The sequence below is a fragment of the Cebidichthys violaceus genome, unplaced genomic scaffold (assembly GCF_023349555.1).
Source record: "Cebidichthys violaceus isolate CVI_PGR_0920_01 unplaced genomic scaffold, fCebVio1.0.p SCAF_1, whole genome shotgun sequence".
Taxonomy (NCBI): domain Eukaryota; kingdom Metazoa; phylum Chordata; class Actinopteri; order Perciformes; family Stichaeidae; genus Cebidichthys; species Cebidichthys violaceus.
This window is the reverse complement of record NW_027176262.1, coordinates 22,312,858-22,334,775: the sequence shown is the minus strand read 5'-3', so window position 1 is coordinate 22,334,775 and position 21,918 is coordinate 22,312,858. Positions and strand designations below refer to the sequence as shown.

The 21,918-nt window shown below is 42.5% G+C and overlaps 1 protein-coding gene across 1 annotated transcript; it reads right to left on the bottom strand.

The window, feature by feature from the left end:
• Window positions 1-405: 405 nt before the first annotated feature.
• On the bottom strand, window positions 406-10,552 carry tada2a (transcriptional adaptor 2A). Its single transcript, XM_068715476.1, has 15 exons — window positions 10,445-10,552; window positions 9,826-9,932; window positions 9,683-9,742; window positions 9,502-9,593; window positions 8,715-8,872; window positions 8,093-8,181; window positions 7,799-7,871; window positions 7,631-7,694; window positions 6,548-6,591; window positions 3,957-4,067; window positions 3,076-3,147; window positions 2,526-2,658; window positions 2,088-2,131; window positions 1,628-1,707; window positions 406-871 (listed from the first exon to the last, which is right to left on the bottom strand). Exons 1-15 carry the CDS (start codon window positions 10,467-10,469, stop codon window positions 686-688), a joined length of 1,338 nt encoding a protein of 445 aa, XP_068571577.1. The 5' UTR covers window positions 10,470-10,552; the 3' UTR covers window positions 406-685.
• Between the last annotated feature and the right edge of the window lie 11,366 nt (window positions 10,553-21,918).

Genomic DNA, 21,918 nt, shown 5'->3' with positions numbered 1-21,918 from the left:
AGGTTTCTTAAAAGAACTTTTTGTTTTGGCTTCAATGACACTTTTTTTTTTTTTAATAGTTATTAGAGTTTGATTAGTTAAGTTTATGAGCAGTTGATTGATTGATTTATAGAACCGCTCCAGTCAAAGTAAAAGTATTCCTGAAAACTTCATCCACCATGTATGTTAAATTGTATGTTCGCCTGCAGACCATGTCATCTTCAGCATTATAATTTGAATTAATTAGAAAAGGTACCAGTTGAACGGTCTCTGCTTCCCTTATAATTAAATGACAGCGTTCTTTACACAAAACGTTCTATTGACTTACAGCTAATCATAACAGTATGGAGCTTGTAAAATAAAGTGTTGCCAGACATGTTTGTCAAAGTACGGCCAAATTCAGTGCAAGTACAAAATACCAGCATATGCATCTTTTTCATAAACATTTTATGACAGGAGAAATAAATACATCCTCATTTAGCACGAGGCCCCGTTCTTCTGACAGAGTATTATATGAGATTTGCCATTTTAATACATTTTAAGACTCAAAAAACATAAACAGACCTTACAAACGTTACAAAATTTCAAAAAGGAGCAGCAACAATCTGAACCTCTAACATAACACAGGCTTACAATGTTACACGATGAAGAAAAACACGAACCACTGACCACAATCCATTCTCCTCTGGGGTCAAATGAACGCTTCCTAGGCCTTAGTGATGTAGCCCTCCTTGATGAGGAAATCATAGATTTTACGCGTCTTGTTGACGTCGATCTTGATGAGGGCTCGGGCCTGCGCCAGCCGAAGCCCACCCTGCCGTCTGCACTCGTTCAGCAAGGCCTGCTTGTATTCCAGGTAGGCCCCCGGCACCAGCCGCACAACCTGGCACAACTACAAAGCACAAAACAAACATAAAAAGGAGTTATTGCAAAACGTATACAATGCCTTATTTAAGGCTTCGGTATGCTTGAAAGACCATGCTTGTCCACCTAACAGTGTCTGAAACCTTGGTGGAATAGAGGGAGTTTGAGAGCACCGGTTTTTATAACTTTCTGCAGAAATTGTTCCAGGTGTGTGGAAGCGTCAATGTCGGTCCGTCCGCCATGTTGGTCCAGACCGAAATCTAAATAACTACCGTTGTAAAAGACATTATGTATTCATATTCATGATCCCCAGAGGAGGAATCATACGGACTTCTGGTGATCCTCTGACTTTTCATTTAGCGCCATCAGCAGGCCCACATTTGAATTAGTCCAATACTTTGGTTTATGACTCAAAAAAAACCCTGCTAATGTAAGCATGCTAACCCACTAGATTACGACACATCAGCATGTTAGCATTGTGAGCGTGTTTAGTACACTGATGCCTCACAGAGCTGCAAGCATGGCTGTGGATAGGCGGACATTTTCCACCGGAATCCATGATAAACCTCTGTGAACATGCCTCCATCTGTTATTTGCGTGATCCTCCCTTGAATGCACATGGGATAAGATTCTTGCCTCGCGTACGATTGTCGTTCTGTGCAGTTAAAAAAAAACCTTTTTTTTTTAGAAGTACTGGGGCGACGCATAAGACAACCTACTTCATTTGAAGCATACCGGAGTCTTTCTGTGTGGCCCTTTAGCCACAGATAAGGGAGAGCCGTACCTCTTTCTCCCGCTCGTTGAGTTTCTCCGTCCCCGGCAACCCAGTCAGATTCAGAGGCGGGGCGCTCCGCCTACCTGTTGCTGTGGAGCACAAATTCAACAACAAGTCAAACAGACATTCGCAGCACCCCAGTGTTGGTCTGCACTACAAATAACATAACGGCAGGCTGACAACATGCAGTTAATCCCTCCGCTTGGAGGCGAAAGGGGAAGAAATATTTACGATGAGGGTTAAAATTGTGTAAATATAGCCGCGTGGGAGTGTGCTTCCTATTTGTGCTCTAGAGGTTAAGGAAAGGCCGCTAATTTTAAAAAGAAAAAAAGGGAAAAACAGCAAGATGAATATGCATGTAGGGGCCCATTTCTCCAGCGTATTCACGGAGGAGCGTCTGCATTAATGTGACTGTGCCTGGGGCCAAAGCGACAGAGAGGAGGGGGTACAGACGGAAAAAGGTGCATACCTGACACCGTGATTGTTGTGACAGCTGGAGTGATGCCAGCATCTCTGTAATGAGAAAGTCAAGTGTTAGCGTCTCGTACACACACACACACACACACACACACACACACACACACACACACACCTTTTCTGCTCTTTGTTCACTATTCTCTACACTCACTTGGATCCTCATCCAAAAAACATGAATCATCGCATACAAGCATTTTTTTTTTTTTTTATGGTGGAATAATTAGAGAAACTTGGATACCACCCAAAGAGCAACGCTCATTATAAAAAAAAAATAAAAAAGACTAAAAACACTGAAGAGACGGAGGTTTAAGAAGGATGCACGGCGACATAACCGCCTGCTCTATTAGTCTCAGAACGAGTGCGATGACGGAGGTCGCCGTCTCCAGCAGCCCTTCTACCGCACGCCGGATGACAGAGCAGAAAGACTCACATCGCAGCCTGTTTGCTGAGCCACTGCTGGCAGGCTCTGCCGTCCTGGATGTACTGCAGCACGTCGCACAACATGGTCCGCTTCCGCCGCTCCTCCTCCCGCATTCGCTTCGACCGCTCGTACACCTTGGCACCTGAGAGTTGGTTACACAAGAGAGGTCAGCAGAGACCGCAATGGATTCTGGGGGGGGACGACTAATACTCTGAAAGTGATGATGGGCAGTTTAGTAAAGCTTAATTTACTGAAATCATTCATTATGTGATAAGGGAATATTCATGACTTTTAATAATTCTCTGATATCATTCCAAGTGTAGCTGATATTGCAGCTCTATAAAATATTCAGTGCATCAACACACTAGCCAAACATTATTAAGTCCCCCAAAATAATTCAAAGAGTCACTGCAAATGACACAATTTGAAGCCAAACTCCAAATTAAGACTTCAGCTCAAATCTGAATATAAATTTCCCTGTTTATGCATGAAACTTTGAAAATGAAGTTTTGTTGAACAGAGGAATACAAAACAAAAAAAAAGGTCAAACTAAACTCACTGCAGAACGATTTGATCCCGGCCTTTCTGTACTCCTGCAGCCTGCGGATCTCTCTCCTCAGCTCAAACTCCACTGCGAGGAAAAAGGAGATGAAGGCAAATATGAACATACGCTACAAAACTCACTCTCTCACAACCACAGCTCACGTCAAAGACCAATAACTATGTGTTATTGGATAGTGAGTCTCGCCTTTTAGCAAATGTAGGGTTCGTTTTATCTGTCCGTCCAACAACTTTACTGTTTGGGTTCACTGCTCTCATAGTTTCGTTGTTGTTCGAAGAAGGATGCAAAAAAAAAAAAGAAGCTCTGGCTGGTGAACAAAGCATTTAGCAGCTAGAAACCCATATATTTCCCTCAGGAGTTGTTAGAGACCAGGGAATATTGGACTTTCATTTATCAGGTAGAAACAGAAATAAAAGCCTCAACTTGTTTTTGCAGCCCCCCCCATTTTGGTCAAAGAAAATAAAATGATTGCAGTTTTACTTCGTATATAAAACACCAAAATGGGAAAATAGCAATTTGCCGTTATGCAATGCTAAACCAATCAGCTGCTGGCTGAAGCTTTATATTCAAAAGGGACAGATATAAGAGTGGTATCAATCTTCCATCGAACTCTCCCCCGGAAAACAAACGGGCCTTTATCCCAGAATGACTTTTAGGACAAAACACAATAAATTAGACAGCGATCGTCACCATCATCAAAACTCCAAACGAAAGAACATCAGAAATTTGGAGTGGAACAGCATCTTACTGAGACACTTCATGTCGGTTTCCCCTTTAATTTGTCGCCCATTTGTACATAACAATATACTGGGAGTCTAATAAACAGGGGCTTGTGACTCTCAGAGCCCATCCATGTGAACTCAGCCAGATATACTGACGTGCATGACTCTCAATGAATTTGTCGTGTTCAACTGGTCCAACCACTCTGGCAAATCGTCTCATGACGTCATACAGCTCCTGCACCTCCTTTGGGTAACATCGCTCCAGCACTGAGAGAGAGAGAGAGAGAGAGAGAGAGAGAGAGAGAGAGAGAGAGAGAGAGAGAGAGAGAGAGAGAGGTGAGTGATACAAACAAATATAACAAGAAATATGAAAGAAAAATCCACCCCCTTACATACTTTTACACATCAATGGTTGATGTGATGCTTTCGTGCATTTAAGGAAGAAGTGCAGTCATTTAGATTCTTTTCATTTACCTGATTTCCCACAAACTGCACCGTCTACTTTATCACCAGCTCCGATTCAACACTGGGTTTATGTGCATGTAAATAATATATAACTAGTATCTATTATCAAAGTCCTTGTGTGGCTGCGCTGCATAACGATCTTGTGAAGCTGCCGTGTGGAGATCTGTACATTTTGTTTTCCTCCTGGCATCATTGCACACTACAAACACATCAAACAGAACTCCACTTCCTCTGTAAACTCTTGTCGTATATATATATATATATATATATATATATATATATATATATATATATATATATATATATATATATATATATATATATATATATATATATTATTGTTGTTGCCGTGTTTAAGCCGACGGCTATTGATTATCTGCTCGCTGTAGCCGTCAGTCAGCGCATCAGACCGCATGGCTTGGTTATGACACACCAGGCGGCACAACGCGGGGCTGCTTTACAACCGACAGACTCGCTCTCATGCAATCCTCGCTAACCTTTCAGTCCTCAGCCATGCTGGAGGCTCTGTGATTAGACAGAGTGGAGTTTTGAGCTAAATGTCAACATGCTAACACGCCGATGCTAAGCAGCCAAGCAGCCTCAAACCAGATCATCTGTACACCTATGTTGTGTCTATTGAGCACTGTTAATTCTAACCTCAAGGTCCTGATTTTATTTTTTACATTTCTTTACTTTGCTGTACTGAAACCTGCATCAACGTCAGAGCCACATGTTTTAAATTCAGATTAGTTTTAGATTTTCTCTCTCTTTCTTTTTATGAATTCAGAGCTTGATTTAAGAGCACAACAAGAACGTGCATTAAACTATCAGATCAGGAAGCTGCATTAAAAAGCAACTCGTAAGCATTTTAACTCTACACTCACGCACACACACACACACACACACACACACACACACACACACACACACACACACACACACACACACACACACACACTCTCTCTGAAGAGCTGGTTGTGTGCGTCTCAAAAGCTTCGCCCGTGTTGCTGAGTAACAGACAAGTGTCAGAGCCAGAGAGGAAAGCTGTTGTGTGGGTGTGAGAGGTGTGTGTGTGTGTGTGTGTGTGTGTGTGTGTGTGTGTGTGTGTGTGTGTGTGTGTGTGTGTGTGTGTGCTCCCGCATGGAAGTGCTAATGAGCAGCTGGCATCTCAAGCGAAAAACATGAAGTTTACATGTTTTAAACAAAACAGTGGACGGACACACACACACACACACACACACACACACACACACACACACACACACACACACACACACACACACACACACACACACACACACACACACACACACACACACAACAACATCGGAGACACCAAAACCGGACTTCTGTGCGGTTGCACACAAACACCGACTGCAAACAAAACAACACACACTTGAATCATTGAATGTAACGAGTCCATACAGGACGTCACACCGACGGCTGCCCTACAAACAACAAAGGTGGTCAATGTGCCTCCAGCACTTACTGAGACATGATACTGTGAGCCTCCCGGGGCGCCGATACTGCCTCCATTATTGCATGCGACACACACACACACACACACACACACACACACACACACACACACACACACACACACACACACACACACACACACACACCGACACACACACACACACACACACACACTCTTTGACAGTCTCCATGACAACCAGTCTGCAGCTCCACAGCTACTCTGAGTTCCCCTTTTGTCTTGAAAGACCGGGGAGATAAGGGAATGAAGGGAGGAAACAAGGGAGGAGGGCTAACTGGAGGCTGGAGGACACATAAATAAAACATGGAGGGGAGAACTCTTCAACTCCCAAACCAGACAATTTCACAGAGCAACACGTGGAGATGTATCGATGGGCTGTGTGGACCCTCGCTGTCTGACCCCTTCCAAAAAAAACCCCAAAAGATGCAAAAAATTACATTACTGAGCTCGCAGCTGAAATCCAACCTTTGACAAGCGGATCAATAAAAGAAGACCCCTGCATTTCATTCGTTACGGCAGCGGTGCTCACCACACGGGGATCTACTCTTAGTGAAGCAATCGCGCCGAGGCACACTGGCAGAAAGACCATTCGCAGCCTCGATCATAAATACCAACTCCCATCAGTTGCCACGCATGAGCTCCCCGAGGGGCCACGGAGGTTAACGTGGTTATTGCGCTGCAGTTGTTTTGCACGCATCCATAGGAACCCTAGGCAGCGAGTCGGCTGCTGGATATCACAACACTGTCACAGACGAGCTAGTGCGACTTTCACAAGAGGACTTACTCTGGAATTTCCGCAGGTTGATCAGTCCGTGGTCTCTGATAACCCTGCGGGAAATCAAGATGGAGCTTTATTATTATGCAAGTTTATGTTTCGATTGCTGCGTCTCTATGCAACATTAGGCCTATGCAACTATCTCGGCCGGTACAGTCTATAAAGTCATGTCTAGGTAAGCTAGGTGAAATGTGTTCAATAAGAGGAAAGAGGAGGGAAGTAGGAAACGCGTTTTTGTTTGACCAACTGTCCAAAACCTATGCTAATTAAGCACACTCAGCTATTTTGCTTTTGATCCACTAAGTGTTTTAGCTCTGAAGACAAAAGGTGTCACATGAAGCCACTAGAGGTGTTTTTAGAGTCTTATAGTCGGACGTTACTGGTTTTATTAAATGCATAACATCCACATTCTGTGGGCTTTTAAACATTTTCCAAACGTTGCAGCTGTGAGGATGCCGTCTTTACCTGCCAAAAGATGGGCAAGGTGTCAGTTTGGCATGCACAGCATTCACTGGAAAACAAACAGATTTCCTCCATTTCCAAAAAAAAATATTCAAGGTTTGAATAGCAGTAAACCTTAACAGGAGGGTAGAGTGTGGTAGACTCTTCTGACAGGTATTACATATTTTGCCATGCTATGCTTTTGCCATCATAATGAAAACCTGTGACATTTCTGCTGAATGACTCACTGTAGCTTGTAACGAGAGCCTGAAAAAAAAAAAAAAAAACCCCAGCTTAAATATGCAATTATGAATCACTCTGCTGAACAACTCCAGTCTCCCAGGACTCGTGTCTTTAAAGTGCTTATAACAAAATAATAACACAGTTTAGAAATTATAAATATATTAGCATTTGAATTTGAATTTATAAATATTAAGAAGGTACAGATAGCGGTTCAAAAGTGTTTTAATTTAGTATGAAATGCATTCATTCAACCTGAGAGCATAAAAATAATCCGTAGAGAATGAGGCTTCAAAAAGGTCAATGTAGAAGCTTAAAGTGCCATCTAGTGACAGACAGCGGGCATTGCATGACGCCAAACACATCAATACTGATTATTCACCGTTTAATGGAGGAAAGAAAATGACCTACTTTTTCCTTCGCTGTCTCTCTCTTAGTCTTGAATGATAAATATCAACAACTGAAAGCTTGAGTGCTGAAACAGAAGAACACACATTAGTGAAAGTTGTAGTGCGCGCCATCTTCAATTTCCAAAATGAAAAACAATTTAATAAAACTCTATTTAGAGTCCACACACACCACGAAGGATGTCCGAATCATCATCCACAAAGTCGATGTCTTTCAAATCCCACTCTGCGTAGTTGTCAAACTCCTAAGAGGACAGTGAAAAAAAAATATCATTTTCATAATCTGGAGGTTTGAATTTCACACTCAGCCGACCGACGCTCATATTCAAAAACAATAAGAGCACGAGTCACTGTTTCAATATCTTTTAGTAATGAGCCATCTAGTGGCCATTTCTTTTCTTTATTCATGATGACAGGCTATGTCAGCACACAGATGCTAAAGTACAGGACGCATGCGCCCCCTCACCTCCATGAAGTCGGCTCTGGCAGGCATGTATCCCGCCATATCTCGAGACAGCACAGAGTCAAACGTAGGCCGCGGAGGATCATCAGTGGCTGGAAAATACAACAACATTTGAGCATTTCCTTCTGTGTTGTGTATGGAAACAAGAAATCAAATCTCCTTCCAAAAGACCAGATTTTTTTTTTGAATACGTATAGCGATCACAAGAAATATCAGAGATGTGAAGAGTTCCTCTCTCGCTGCTGCGTGAACATGACAGTGAAATGTGTGCCGAGCTCTCAAACCTTGTGACAGATGGAGACCTCCAGAAACTGAGACAAGCTCCTGACTCACCAACTCACCAACTCCTTCTGCCCAACAAGTCAGTACCAGACTTCAACTTTCATCTCTCTTCAGTTACTTAATGTAAATCATTATTCTGGCCGCGCTGAAGACCCATAATCAATTTCAAAACTTAATATAGTTTAATATTAAAAAGGCATAAAGGGCTAATGGCTGGGAGGAGGCAACGCATAACTAAACCAACCAATATTAAATGTCTGTTGTCTGATTTTGTTGTGTGTTATTCTTGCTGTGACTTTAGGGAGGACAACAACAAAGGAGGCCGATAATGTTGGATACTGACGTTTGAAAGGAATAGCGCCCTCTGCAAAGCGCAAGTCTTTCGTTTTCCGGAGGCTGAGCAAGGTGGAGGAGAACAGCGGGTTGTGGATGAAATTCTTCATATAGTGGCTCTCGCATTCCTCTTTGGTTTTAGTGCGCATCTGATACGCCACATCCTGCCTGCGGGACACAAATGGCACAAACAGAAAGTGTTAGTGTGTAACAATAGCTGAAAAGAAAATAGTGACTAAATCCACCAGGGTGGAAATATTCTACACACATCACGCAGTACAGTACAATGTGGACGGAATGTATTTTAGGCATCAAAATAATAACTGGAAAGGTTTCACGCTCTACGGACCAATTTCATGATGAAAAGTCGTGACGCATTATCACTAGTTGGTTTTCAGCCAGGAACAGTTAACTAACTAGATTTAGAAAATCCACATTTTGGCTTACAAGCGAAACATTTTATATTCCATGTCAGCAAACAGCTGTAGTTGCAAATTTATTTTGCGTAACGTGACGACATTATGCAGGTGGTTGTCTTTACATGGTGAAATAATTCACATTACATCAAACAAGTAATAACATAAAGTACCAGTCTTAAAAGTCAGTCACAGTTGCTCTACAAATTTGAGTCTGATAAAATGAAAAATCGGGGGAAAATATGAGGGAGGAACGCAATATCCAGACAAGCGTGGCCTGTTGGGTAAAGACGTCTTTCCGCCTCAACGAGCCGCTATCTTGGTATCAACACTCTGATGAGGGACCAAGAAACAACAAGCTACAGGTGACAAAGCACTCACCAGTTTCCAAAGCCACAGTCCATGACCGCCTCCAACAGGGCCATCTCCTCCTGTGCCGTCCACCCAGGCTCCAGCACAGGGAAGTCTGATGTCTGCGTTGGCAGTAAAAGACAGTAAACAGTAAGTGTGTGGTGAGGGTCTGAATGTGCCAAAAAACACATTTGTATTTATTTTTACTCACCATGATCTCATATTTGTGATCACTCTCGTGCTTCTTGTATTCAAATCCTTTGGTGAAACACTGAAATAATAAAAGCATTTCATTTCAGCTCGTGAATAAACAAGCGCACTAATAACATGTGGGTACATTTGGCACGTGCTCACCTGGAGGCAAAGTAAGAACGGCGAGGGTCCACATTCTGCACACTTGATGTAAGGCTCGGTTAGATGAGAGGAGCAACCTCTGCATGGTGGTTTATCAAAAGGATCATCTGAAACCAACACGAGGAGTCTTTAAACACCGACTAGCAATACTAACATGAGCAACGATGCAAAACTGATCACTTACAAACTAGACACGGCTTTTGGCACAGTGTCATTTCAGAGCAAACTAAACTTGAAGCCAGCGAACGCCAACCCTCGGCTGTAAACAAACCACTGCATCAAACGGTACCGTTAGCCTTAATGCTAGCTATGCTAACGCTGCTTATAACGCTTAACTAGTTAGGTGTAACTATCTCAGCTTCGTAGCGATCGCTCCTGAAAGTTACCCAACAAGTAAACCACACGACGTGTTGTTTTAGCATACAACATATGTCGAAAGACGGACAAATGTGCCGCCATGTAAATACAGCTATCGCTATATGTGCTAACGCTAGCATAGCAATGCTAGCTGCAGTGGAGCTGAATGCAGTTATCCACAGATACCTCGGGAGAGGAGCGACATGTTCAGAGAGAAGCCGCAGCGGGTACACGCAGCTATAGTAATAACACCGATACTTACTTCCGAAAGATGCCAGGCGGTCCATGAGACAACGGTTTAAACAAAACTACTACCACAATGATGTTTCTCTTCTTGTTCCTTCAGGTTAAAGGTAGCTGATGTGCTCAGTGTTGCATTACTGCCCTCTGCTGGAGGATGCGAAGTGTGCCGTTCAGATTACCGCGTCCTAATCTTAATTTAGTCATTACCTCCCTTTTTAATTCCATTCCATATTCCTCCTCACAGTACCCACTCTATTTTAAATTGAATGTAAAAAGGCTTACCCTTATCCCCTGATCCCAGCGCAGTTATTATTATTTCTCATAATAAATCACGTTTCTTTATTGTAATTTCGTCATGTCAAACGTTGTTGTATTGTCATATTACAGTGAAGCAGTTATTGGCAATACAATTCTTAGTCCTCGGGCTCCCTCCAACAATGCTCATATAAATACATAGCAATAAAACGAAAACCACGGAGGAATAACATATATAAGATATAGCAATAAAAAAAAAGGTGTATATATAATAATATGGGGTGGACAGGTGTACAGTATTTACACAATAAATCACCTCTAATGCAAACAGGTTGTGCAGGTTTGTGGTAAATGTATTTGCGTAAGGAGAACCAAAGATAGTAATAAATGCACCTGAGTTACTACTGAACAGAGCAGAAACTAAATCACTATGATTAGAACATTGTTTGGTTTTGGTTTGTCCATCCTAATACAAATCCATTAGAACATACAACTCAACAGCATACACAGAAAGTTTGTTTGTATATTTCAACTCTGATTATCAGCTATCAGATCTTTCTATCCATCTGTTAAAACCTGCACACAGTCTTTATATTTGCATTGCTTATAACTAACCTATTTACTACATCTGCATATATATATAGAAAAAGTAACAAAAATGCCCCGAAAGACTTGAACTTAAAAAACAGAACATTTTCATTGAATTGTGTGAAGTTCATTATTGCCATCTTAATTCAGGGAATAAAGGGACGGTGGCCTTTCTCCATTCCACCACAAGGTGTTGATCTTGCACCGTTTCTGCTAAGAAAACAATAAGCGCCTTGAAAGTCTCTCTTTGTCTTTCTCTGGGCACAGGCAACCACCTGAGCTTTGAACAGGCCGATGTATCTTAAGTTGAATAATGGACAGACAGATTTTTTTTTATTCTAGTACAGAATGACTTGCCCTGAAAACAGCTCATGCTAATGCAGTAAATATCTATGATTCCTGAAAAATTCCCAGTGCCTTCATGTGCTTTGGCTCTCTGAATCAAATACAATTCATGCTCCTCAAGGACACCCATGGTGACCTGACAAAACAAATATATCAAAGCCTTGATACATAAAACTCGGCTGGCCTCAAAACCACTCAAAATAAGTATGAAAGTATGTTTTTATTTGAATGATTGGAATGAAATGATTCAGTAGAGATGCGACAATTGCAACTAGATGGAAACCATTTCACATGACAAAGTAATGGTAATGTTGAACTGGGCCTATCACTTTACAACCAAAGGTGCAACTTATTGAACTTAGGGGGGGGATTTTATTATAACGGATGCCAAAAAATGTGTAACACATACTCTTAATAATTTGCAAGTAATCTTAGTAGGAGCTGAAAAGAAGGGGGCAGAGTGTGGCTACTAAACCGCAGATGCTCTCGTTTCCTCTTTTCACCCTGAGCCATCTCTGTGAGGACGATCTGCAGTGACAAGTGCGTTCATATGCAGCGTGCCCTGCGTCCCGTCTCCTGACCCTCTAGGGTTGCCTTAGACCTCTGGGGACAGTCTCAGTCATCAAGCCCTGAGCAACACAGATTCGTGAGTAACGACAAAGCGGCCTCCCGACAGACTGCGCACAATAAAGGGACGGTTGTACTTTCCCCTCTCGGTGGAATTTCCATCTAACTGCCAGAACGCAGTTTGTTTAACAGTCCTGTGAGAGCGTTATGATTTATTTATCTTGAAAAGAGGAACTTCTCTTTTTGTGTGTGACAGTTTCACCCTGAACGACCCTCGCTGACGCTCACAACAACTGTATTTAAACACAAAAACGTTAGGAACTCCCAAACATTACACCCATTTGAGATTTCTGAAGATCTCAATCCAAAATAGTGGGCGCCAACATGCTGCTATGACACTCTGCTCTCCTGACAAGACAAGAAGATTCCCCCCCCCCCCCCCCCGACTGCAGCAATTTGCTCCCATTCAGCCACATTAGTGAAGTCCAACGCTGATGTTGGGCCGATAGGGCCTGGCTCTGCTTTCAATGTTCTAGTTCACCCTGAAGGTGTTGGATAGGAGTTGAGTCAGACCAGTAAAAGTTCTTCCACACAAAGCTTCATAAAGAAAAGCATTTCATGGGTCTTCACCAAAACTGTTGGAAGCGTGCTGCTGTCTAAAACATCATTGTATTCTGTTGCATTAAGATTTCGCTGGACTAAGGGGTCCAGATCAAAAGTGCGTCAAAACTATGTTGGGAGGGGTGTCCACTAGCTTCTGGACATACAGTTTTTCTGTTTTTTTTTAATTAACATTCCCACAGCGTTCACAGTGGCTTAATAAGATGACTGCCAATGTGGTGTTCTAATGCGCCAGTGGTCTAAAATGCATACGACATTCTGTGAACTTTATGTCTCTGGTTCAAATCCCAGGACCTGTTAACAATACATAAAAGGTAAAAATGCCAAATATAATCTGTAAATAATTGCTAGGAAGCTGATGTTTGCTGCGGCACTGGTAGTACTGTAGCCTCTATATGAATTTAATCAAACAAAATTCTCACCGCCAGCCAATTTGAAATGCCAGGGTCAGCATATGTGGGAGCGTACTGTTTAAAATCACATCTTGGCAGTGAATGCGGGCAGAATCCATTATCAACATGGAGACTAACAAAGAAAATAATGTCAGCCGCACAGAGTGACATGTGTGCTCCCTTACGACGGCCCCTGCTGCAGCATCACTGCCTGTGGGCACACAACCTGCTGTCTCTCCAGCCACATGCCACCCCCCCCACCTACCCACAGTGACTCTCTCTCTCTCTCTCTCTCTCTCTCTCTCTCTCTCTCTCTCTCTCTCTCCTATGCCTTCACTGCCCTGAAAGGCCAGGCAAACCCCCAGCCTGCAGGCCTCACACTGCTAATGTGGATCAAAGACTGAGAACCCTGGGGTTTCTCTGCTATAGACGTGTGCCAGATTATACACCGGCCAAACAAACTCACACCCCCACCCCATTACATCCTTAAAAACTCCCCCAGTCTCTGCCCACTCTTTTGCCTCTTACCAAAGCACTTCCCAGCTGCTGTGATTTGAATATGAGGGCCCCTCTGAAGAAAAGAGGGCATCTGGCACACGCCTTAGAGGCTAAGCAAAAAAAAAAAAAAAAAGTGTTAAACTGCTCCTGTCATGGAAATGTTCTGAAACAAGATTAAGCCTCTTTAAAAAAAAAAAAAGCAAAGAGGTAAAATGGACACAAGCCCTTAAATAAGTTCAGACAAAAGGCAACATGGCGAGACACCTGGATAACGTCGATATCCTCACAACGGAGAGGTCGCTTGGAGCGGTCGTACGCGTTGCTTCGTATATTGGATTCGTGGGTAAAGTTCAGCGCTGAACATTATTATTTAGTTATAAATTAAGACCATGTGAGTGATAATCTGGGTCATCGCTCTCTAAAGGGTGCTTTCGGAGTTATGAGACTACCTGCCCTCATCTCGGCACTACCGCTCATTAACATACAGTTGTTGTGTTCACAGGAAAATGTCTCGTACTTAGTGAATGGAAATACTTCATTGAGAAGATCAAGTCTGTATTGTTTTTACAGTAAGTTTCCAGGGAAGTCATTTTATTGGGTCTACTGATTACATTTTTTTTGGGGGGCATTTTTCATCATGAATTGTTTATGAATAGATAAACAATGAAATGGGTTTCAAGTGACGGTAATTCACAGTGAAGTCAATAGAAATGACACCTTATGATAAAAGCTTGTTTGAAACTCAATAAATGGCACAGATACTTTTTTTTCTCTCTCTCATCGATTTTGATTAAAAGCTTTCTTTTTAACAGTAAATTGTCTTACGTATTACATATTACACTAAGATTTACAAGGGGGCGGAGATGGTGCAGTGTTAGATTTTATGTCTATAACTTTTAATACTATAGTTATTCTACATAATGTCCTGAGATGTCCCTCCTACACAGCTGCAGAGATGTTAGATGATAGCCCTGCGATGCCTTACATAAGGGCATTCTGAGTTTACAGACTGTGCAGCAACCCTCCATTTATAAAGGGGCTCTCCAGCTCCCACTTGGTGCTTAATGACAGTGCCTAAAGTGCCTAAAAGCAAAGTAATTAAACCCAAATTAACATGATATAACACAATATGCTATTGAGTTCCATTATTTATTTAATATGAGGTATGTACCCTGGTTTACTTCAGGACATGAAATTTAACCCATGACTTTGTTTGACCTTTGGTAAGCCTTGTTTCCGCCATCTCTCATGTGACAAAAATGGCATGAAGTTACATTTTATTACCATTCGGGGGGGGGGGGGGGGGGTGTTAACAATCAGTTGAGATTCTGCTGTTAACCATTAACTAATCTATGCTGTGTGAGAAGATTTTTTTACGATACCAAACCAAACGTGAGTCACACAGAGAAGGCAACTATCAGATCCTTGCGTGGTGCAAAGTGACTCAGGGCAGAGATTTGTGCCTTTAAACAGAGAGATCATGCGTTGAGGAAACTCTAGATAAGCATCACATTTTTGGCATTGTGAGGCGCAGCTGTTGATCTTCATTTTCCTCTCGTACACGTTTGCTTTCATCCTGCTTTTGTAATAAGTGGGGAGTTTTCAGTTGGGTTCAAATGGCTCTTGACACGCAGCACTCAACACTGCTGATTTACATGCAAGCACAAGCCGTGAGGTGTTGAAGAACTTATGATGACTCTGCATTAAGTGTTATATATAAATGTCAATAACAAATTCACATCTGCAAAATACACAAGCAGTGTTAGATGTGCATAAATTAATGAAAACAGATGCCTCCCACACAAATGTGTCATCAGTTTATTTTTTGCTGAACGAGAGATTCCCACTACATATGTTCCTCCTCCCCGTGAGCTCGGTGGACATCCTCTCCCCACGGCCAAGGTAACACCGAGGAATCAGCGCAGCGAGAGTTCAGGGAGGTCAACAAGTGGGTGTGGAATGCAAGCGTTTCCCACGCGGCGTACCTCGACACACAGGCCCTGAGAAAACATGTGTCAGGCCTCAGCACAGCAAACTGCAAATCCACAAAGTCTACTTGGAAGTTTTATCCAAAGGGCAACGGCGGTGGAGGAGCCATCAGGTTAATTCAAGAACTCTGGGGAGCAGGGCAACAGCGGTGGAGGAAGTACTCCGATCTTTGACTTAAATCAAGTTCATAAAATACATCAGTGCAAATAAAAAAAAAAAAAAGTCCGGCATTCAAAACCCCCCTCAAGAGGCAGTAGCCAAATGTACTTTAAGTATCAAAAGTACAACATTCCCCTTAAATGTTGAGTGAAAGTACCACCACAGCAGTAAAAATATAGACGCGGCCAGAGTGGGAAATGTCGAGACTATGTACCCCACTGAGGCCCAGCTGTGGATGGAAAAAGAGCTCCCCATGTGAACCGCACCGTGTTTCCCATGTACCTCTTACGGCAGAGCGGCTCTACCACAACACTGTCAGAACGCATCAGCTGCTGGAGCCTTGACAGCTTCCACACTCGGGCTCTCCCAGTGGCGCTCTGGAGAGACACCACAGGCCTGTTGCTTTAGTCCTGCTCCCAGCAGCCCGTTCAGCCTGCCTGGGTCTCAGCACATTGCAGAGGGCTCCCTAACACAATATGCCCCTCGGCTTGATCTGGGGGAAGAATGGCGATGTGCATTATGCATTATCTATGGTGGGGTTTGGGAGAATGGACAGAAACAACAGCGAGGGTTCACACAGGACAATGCAAAAAGTTGTTTTTTTTTGTTTTCTTTTTATAAAAGGCTGATCTATTCTAGCTGGAGCATAAATTGCCTTGAGCTCTAGAGCTTCTATGAGAAGAATGATATATCCTCAGAGCGTGACCGGATGACCTCATTGTAAACTAAAGAGGGCGTCCAGTTAATCTATAATGTCTTCTTTCTACAGGGTGGCTAAAAATGTGTCACGTCATCACTATATTCTCCTCTCACAGTGGTATGCAGCCTGTCGGTAGAGTGAAAGTATTCTTGCTTTTCACCTGCTCTTTTAGAAGTGAACGTGTGCTGAAGTGAGCAATAAACGGCCGTCAGGGTCAGAGCAGGAATGCAATGACAACAGCATGAGAGAGACAGAGAGATAGAGACGCATGCATGTTGGTTAGACATCACCAGGCTCCCACACAGCCACCAATTCAGGGTTACGGCCCGTCTGCTTTACACTACAGCAGAAACTTATATATATATATATATATATATATATATATATATATATATATATATATATATATACAAACTCTGCCTGGGTGTCCACTGTGGGTTTGCTGTGGGACCAGATCACTGGAGGGGGTTAACCAGCTGTTGGGTGGGGGATTTTGACGTTTTTTCTTGCCAATTTAACAGTTCACGAGAGTACAAAGTGTGCTATTAACAGTGTGATTGTTCTCAATGGACCCAGTTTAACGACACCAAACAGCAGGGGGACACATATGACATGCCGTTGCCAACTTGCAGACATCACAGCCCAGAGACGGGCAGAAGGGGTACATTTACAAGTACATCACAGTGGGCCAGTTAGTGAGAAGGTGTTGATGTGTCAGCCAAGACCAGGCGAGTGACTTCAATCTAAAAGGGATGTTTTGGAAATAAACTAAATATGAGTTTTGTGCCGATTATTAGAGAAAACGCGCCAAAACGTCTGTTGTTTTGTGTGCTTTCTTAGGGCTTCAAATAACGGTGATCTTTTTCTGGTATGGTAAAAGAATAGTAAAAATGCCTGTCACAAGTTCACAGTGATTTTCAAGTTGTTTTAATATGAAAAACAATAACAGATCTGAAAGAAAACCAGAACTGGAGACACAGAATGCCTGGGATTTGGCCTTAACGTCCTGTTTTCCAACTTGTAAGTGGCTCTACAGTTGGAACAATAATGTTAATCCACACTGTCTGGCAGACTCATGTGTATTTTCCCTCACATGTTGCAACTCTACATTGAGTTGAATATTTAAAGCCAAGAATGTTTTTTATGACAAAATGGAAACATTCCAGATGTCTTGTGCATCATTTTATACACAGTTCTCCAAAATACTGTGCAATGTATTTTGGTATCTTTGGAAAGTTTGGGATATCTAGAAGAACTTTAAATAAAAGTAATTAAAGTGGTTATAATCAATATGTTTTTTTAATAATAATATGGTAACATGGGGAATGTGTGTGAAAGGATGAACCTACAGAGAATTATCACCTGAATCTGCAGCTCCTCCCGGCTCTACAGAGCTTCATAGCACGTTTCAGCTCATTGTTTAACTGTTCGGCTGCAACTTAACCGTTTTAGTTCACACTGGGTTCTCGTTGCTTTTGGCCGCCAGCAGGCAGCCGTTTTCAGCGAAAACAAAAAGCTCTAAAACCCACTGTACACTACCCGCTCTGCACCAATCGGCAGACAGAAACGGTTGAGCATTTAGCAGCTAAAGAGACAGATATTCCCCAAAGGAGTTAATGGAGACCAAAAGCAGAGATAATAGAGAATGAAGAGTGGACTTACATTCATCAGAAAGGAATGGAAACATAAACTTGACTACAGATGAACGATAACGTTGCTCTGTGTCGTATCTTGCGGCGTGAAAATACACAGGCAAACCCAGTGAAGCTGACAGGCTGATTTTACTTTCAGCATTGTCTTAATATCTTAATCGATCAAAGGCGCGGTGATGTTCAAGAAACATCCTGAAACAATGTTAAATAAGAAAAATGAATTTACACCCCAACTATTTAACACATCAGCCGATAGAATCCGGTATCGCAACACAAAGTGTTTGGGAGAGACTCCGCAGTCTCACAACTGCTTGAAAAGGTTGAATGAATGCAGAGCCATTGTTTGCAAGCTTGGGAACTGGGCTCCCGCGGGACAAGACACGACTGAAAACAGGGACTGGGATCAGGGCATTAGGGTTTAAACTGGCATGTGGTTCTCATTGCTGCAGCGGAGTGAGTGATCGCTGTGTACCGTGGCGCTTTAACCGGCCTCATGCCTTGCACATGAGCCGATCAAAACCACATGTTCCAGTGCGATCGTGTCCGTGGGTGTGCGTGAAGATGGAGCTCTGGCTGAAGAGCTGCGCCTGGCTCACGCAGCCACGCAGCGCACACGTTGCACGTTAAAAACATTTTTCCTCCACTCTACTGGCTGATGGAATGGAGGCTAACGTCCACATGGAGTGTATTTTCACTGACTAAGGGGTTTGGGAGCTGATTTATAGCACAGGACTGTTGTTGAAATGAATCTAGAGGAGAGGGGCTTTGTTTCTCTAAAAGGCCTACTTGAGTTGACAGTCCAACAGCAATCAGGGAAGAATGGAAGTTATTAAAAGTAAAAACACAGTCCAAGCTATGAGGAGAGATCACTTTGGTTTTAAGAAAGATGACTTCCTAATTTCCTATTTGAGGTCATTTGTTTAAAGAATGGTACTGTAGTGTTATTTGTGGTAACACGGTGCATCTGGTTTACAACTTTTTGCTTTCTTTAGATCTTGTGATCTGATTTTTTTAAATGCCAATTTTGTTGTACATCATAGCAGACAAATTGACTTATTACTGGTTACAAAATTCCCAAAAATAAAAAGACAAAGGTTTATAAGGTTGCATGTTTCTAACGGGATTATTCTTTCTTTTCTTCACGTGGCTGTCAGGCGATTGACAGGAAGCTCAGCGTAACGCAATGTGCACACTGACGCGAAGACATAAAACTCGGGTGCACAGAAACTGACAAAATTAGATTAAGCCTTCATGTCTACTGTGATGGATTGTGTACTGAATGGCCATTCTGGTGACGGAAACCAGCTAAAATAAATCCTGATATATCCAGGTTTTACTGACCGCGTACCGACTCAAACAGGAACTATTCAAAGAAAAGGAACAACCTAGATCAGATTCCCAACCTTCTTTGTCAACCTGATACCCCCTTATCCATATCAGATGAACTCAAGTAACCCCTCATCGACTCCACATGCTTTAGTGTTCATTTGATATTGAATATCGGAAGTTTGGTTTTCATACCACCACCTGGAGTGGCAGATAAGCTGGACGTTTCAACCATTTATCCCTAAATTTGAGCCAATTATTGAAACTTTTCATTATTTTTTAGCCGTTAGCGTCTTGATCGCTTGCTAATTGATTTGCATGCACCCTCAAAGTGATCCTCAGCCATCGCAGCTGACTCAATGTGTGTATATGTATATTTCATTTAAATCCTTATTTCTAGCTTTTCAAATTGTCTGAGCCCCCCCCCCCCCCCCCCCCGTGGCGTGCCCCTGGTTGGTAATCACCGACCTAGATGACTGATTCAAACTAAAACGTTATTTTTGAAAGGGTTCTCAGTAATTACTACACACAGCAAAGAGGTTACAGTGGTATAATGTGCTGGATAATGATGGTGGAGTAGTGAAATAGTGTCCGGCAGAAGCGTCCACAGCGGTGTTGCTGGTGTGGATGCTTGGCCCTGAAGTCTCCTGGCAAAAAGCAAGCCGCAGCCTCACACTGTGTCACTGTGCCTTATCTCCAGCAGCCAGGATGCTGATTACAGGGAGACTGTACCGGCATGCACTGTGTCAGCGACAGCACGGCTGTGCATCTACCTCCACACCACCGCAGATTATGCCCGAAGTCATTATATATGCCACTCACTGTAACAGGATAGTGGAGAGACTCTTGCTGCAGTATTGTTCGATGTAAACTGCTTTCTTGGACAATGATGGCAACACGTCATGTGAACAGAATTATATTTGACCACCGAAGAGCTGCCATATGTGATACCGACCCATTATTTGTTCATATAATCAGCCAAATAATTGTTGCTGAAAAACAAAATCTAGTAGTCTCAAACGACTGAGAGCATTTCAGCAGCAGTTTGCTGAGTTAACGCATTGGGATTCAAAAGATCCACATTGTCAGTCAGTCAGTAATTTGCACTTTGGCGTCAGCGTGTCACTTGTGAGTGAGGGCTGCTGCTTCTGAACCTCTGCAGCTGTAGCAGAAAAGTGGCAAAGAAAGCAGGTCCATCTTTTGTGTCAGCTATATCAGTTTCAGGGGAATGTGACACCAGAGGCGGAGTAAGTGAAAAAGAGGTATAAAATCTGACCTATGAACTCTCTGGCTGAGGGTAAAGAAGCACAACCATGGAGGAGCACCGCTCAAAGACTTCATCATCAGCTCAAACACAGGTGTCTGCCTGTGGGCTGGAGAAACAGACTTGATTTTGCAGCATGTGTCGCTCTCTCTTCCAGACAAATTGCAGCGCTTAAGTATAAATACATAAATACAATGAATGTCAAGGGATGAAGGAATGTGTACAAATGCAATGCATGCATGTGACATTAAACAGGATGAAAGCTCCGCCGTTATCGAGAGCCTCCAGCCACCTCCAGGCTTTCTGTTTGTCTCATCAGCAGGTTTGGCTCAGTTGTTGATCCTCTGAAACAGAGCTCACGAAGCCACAATGTAATAACCCCGACAGTAAAAAAAAAAAGAGAGACAGCACCAGCCCACTATTCAGACTCCTGCTCTCTTTTCAGTCTCACAGAAGGCACATTTAATTGTATCCTGAATGAATCACGAACAATCAACTCTGTGAAATTGAGAGAAAAGCTGTTTGGCACACAGATCGCACCATTTGCTGTTGAATTTAATGATGAAGGTTTTGTCTGTTTAATCAGAAGACAAAAGCAGGGGTGGGTGAGGAAGTGGAGGGGAGTCGCTAATTACAAGTGGATGATGAGTAAACAAGCATTACATTTCATCCCAGATGATTACAAAAGGTACTGGCTAGTTAAGTATTCCTTAAGTTTTCAGTTGAATCCAGTTTGTATTCAATGAAAACTGAGATATAGAGGAGGTGGGAGTGGTTTAAAAAAGAAAATGTCATAAGTGTCATAGTTATATCAGAGGTTGATTGTTACCTTTAAAAGAAGTTAGTTCAGATCGCAACGTCTCCCGTTTAAAAATATGCTTTCTTTGCAAGGAAGTCTAAATCTTTGAGTTTGCAATTAAACTTTTAAAAGATTTAACAATTTCTTAATTGTGGTGTTTTATTGACATATATTTTCACATAAAAACTGATTGTGGACCAATAATCCAAAATCTTAACCCCTCTTAATAGCAAGTTCTTTAGTATCGGACTACAGTATAGTTTTTAAATGCAAGTCAGTCGAGAAAGTTTTCATTCTGAAGCGAGAATGTGGAGAAAGTTTCAGTCACACAATAAGGA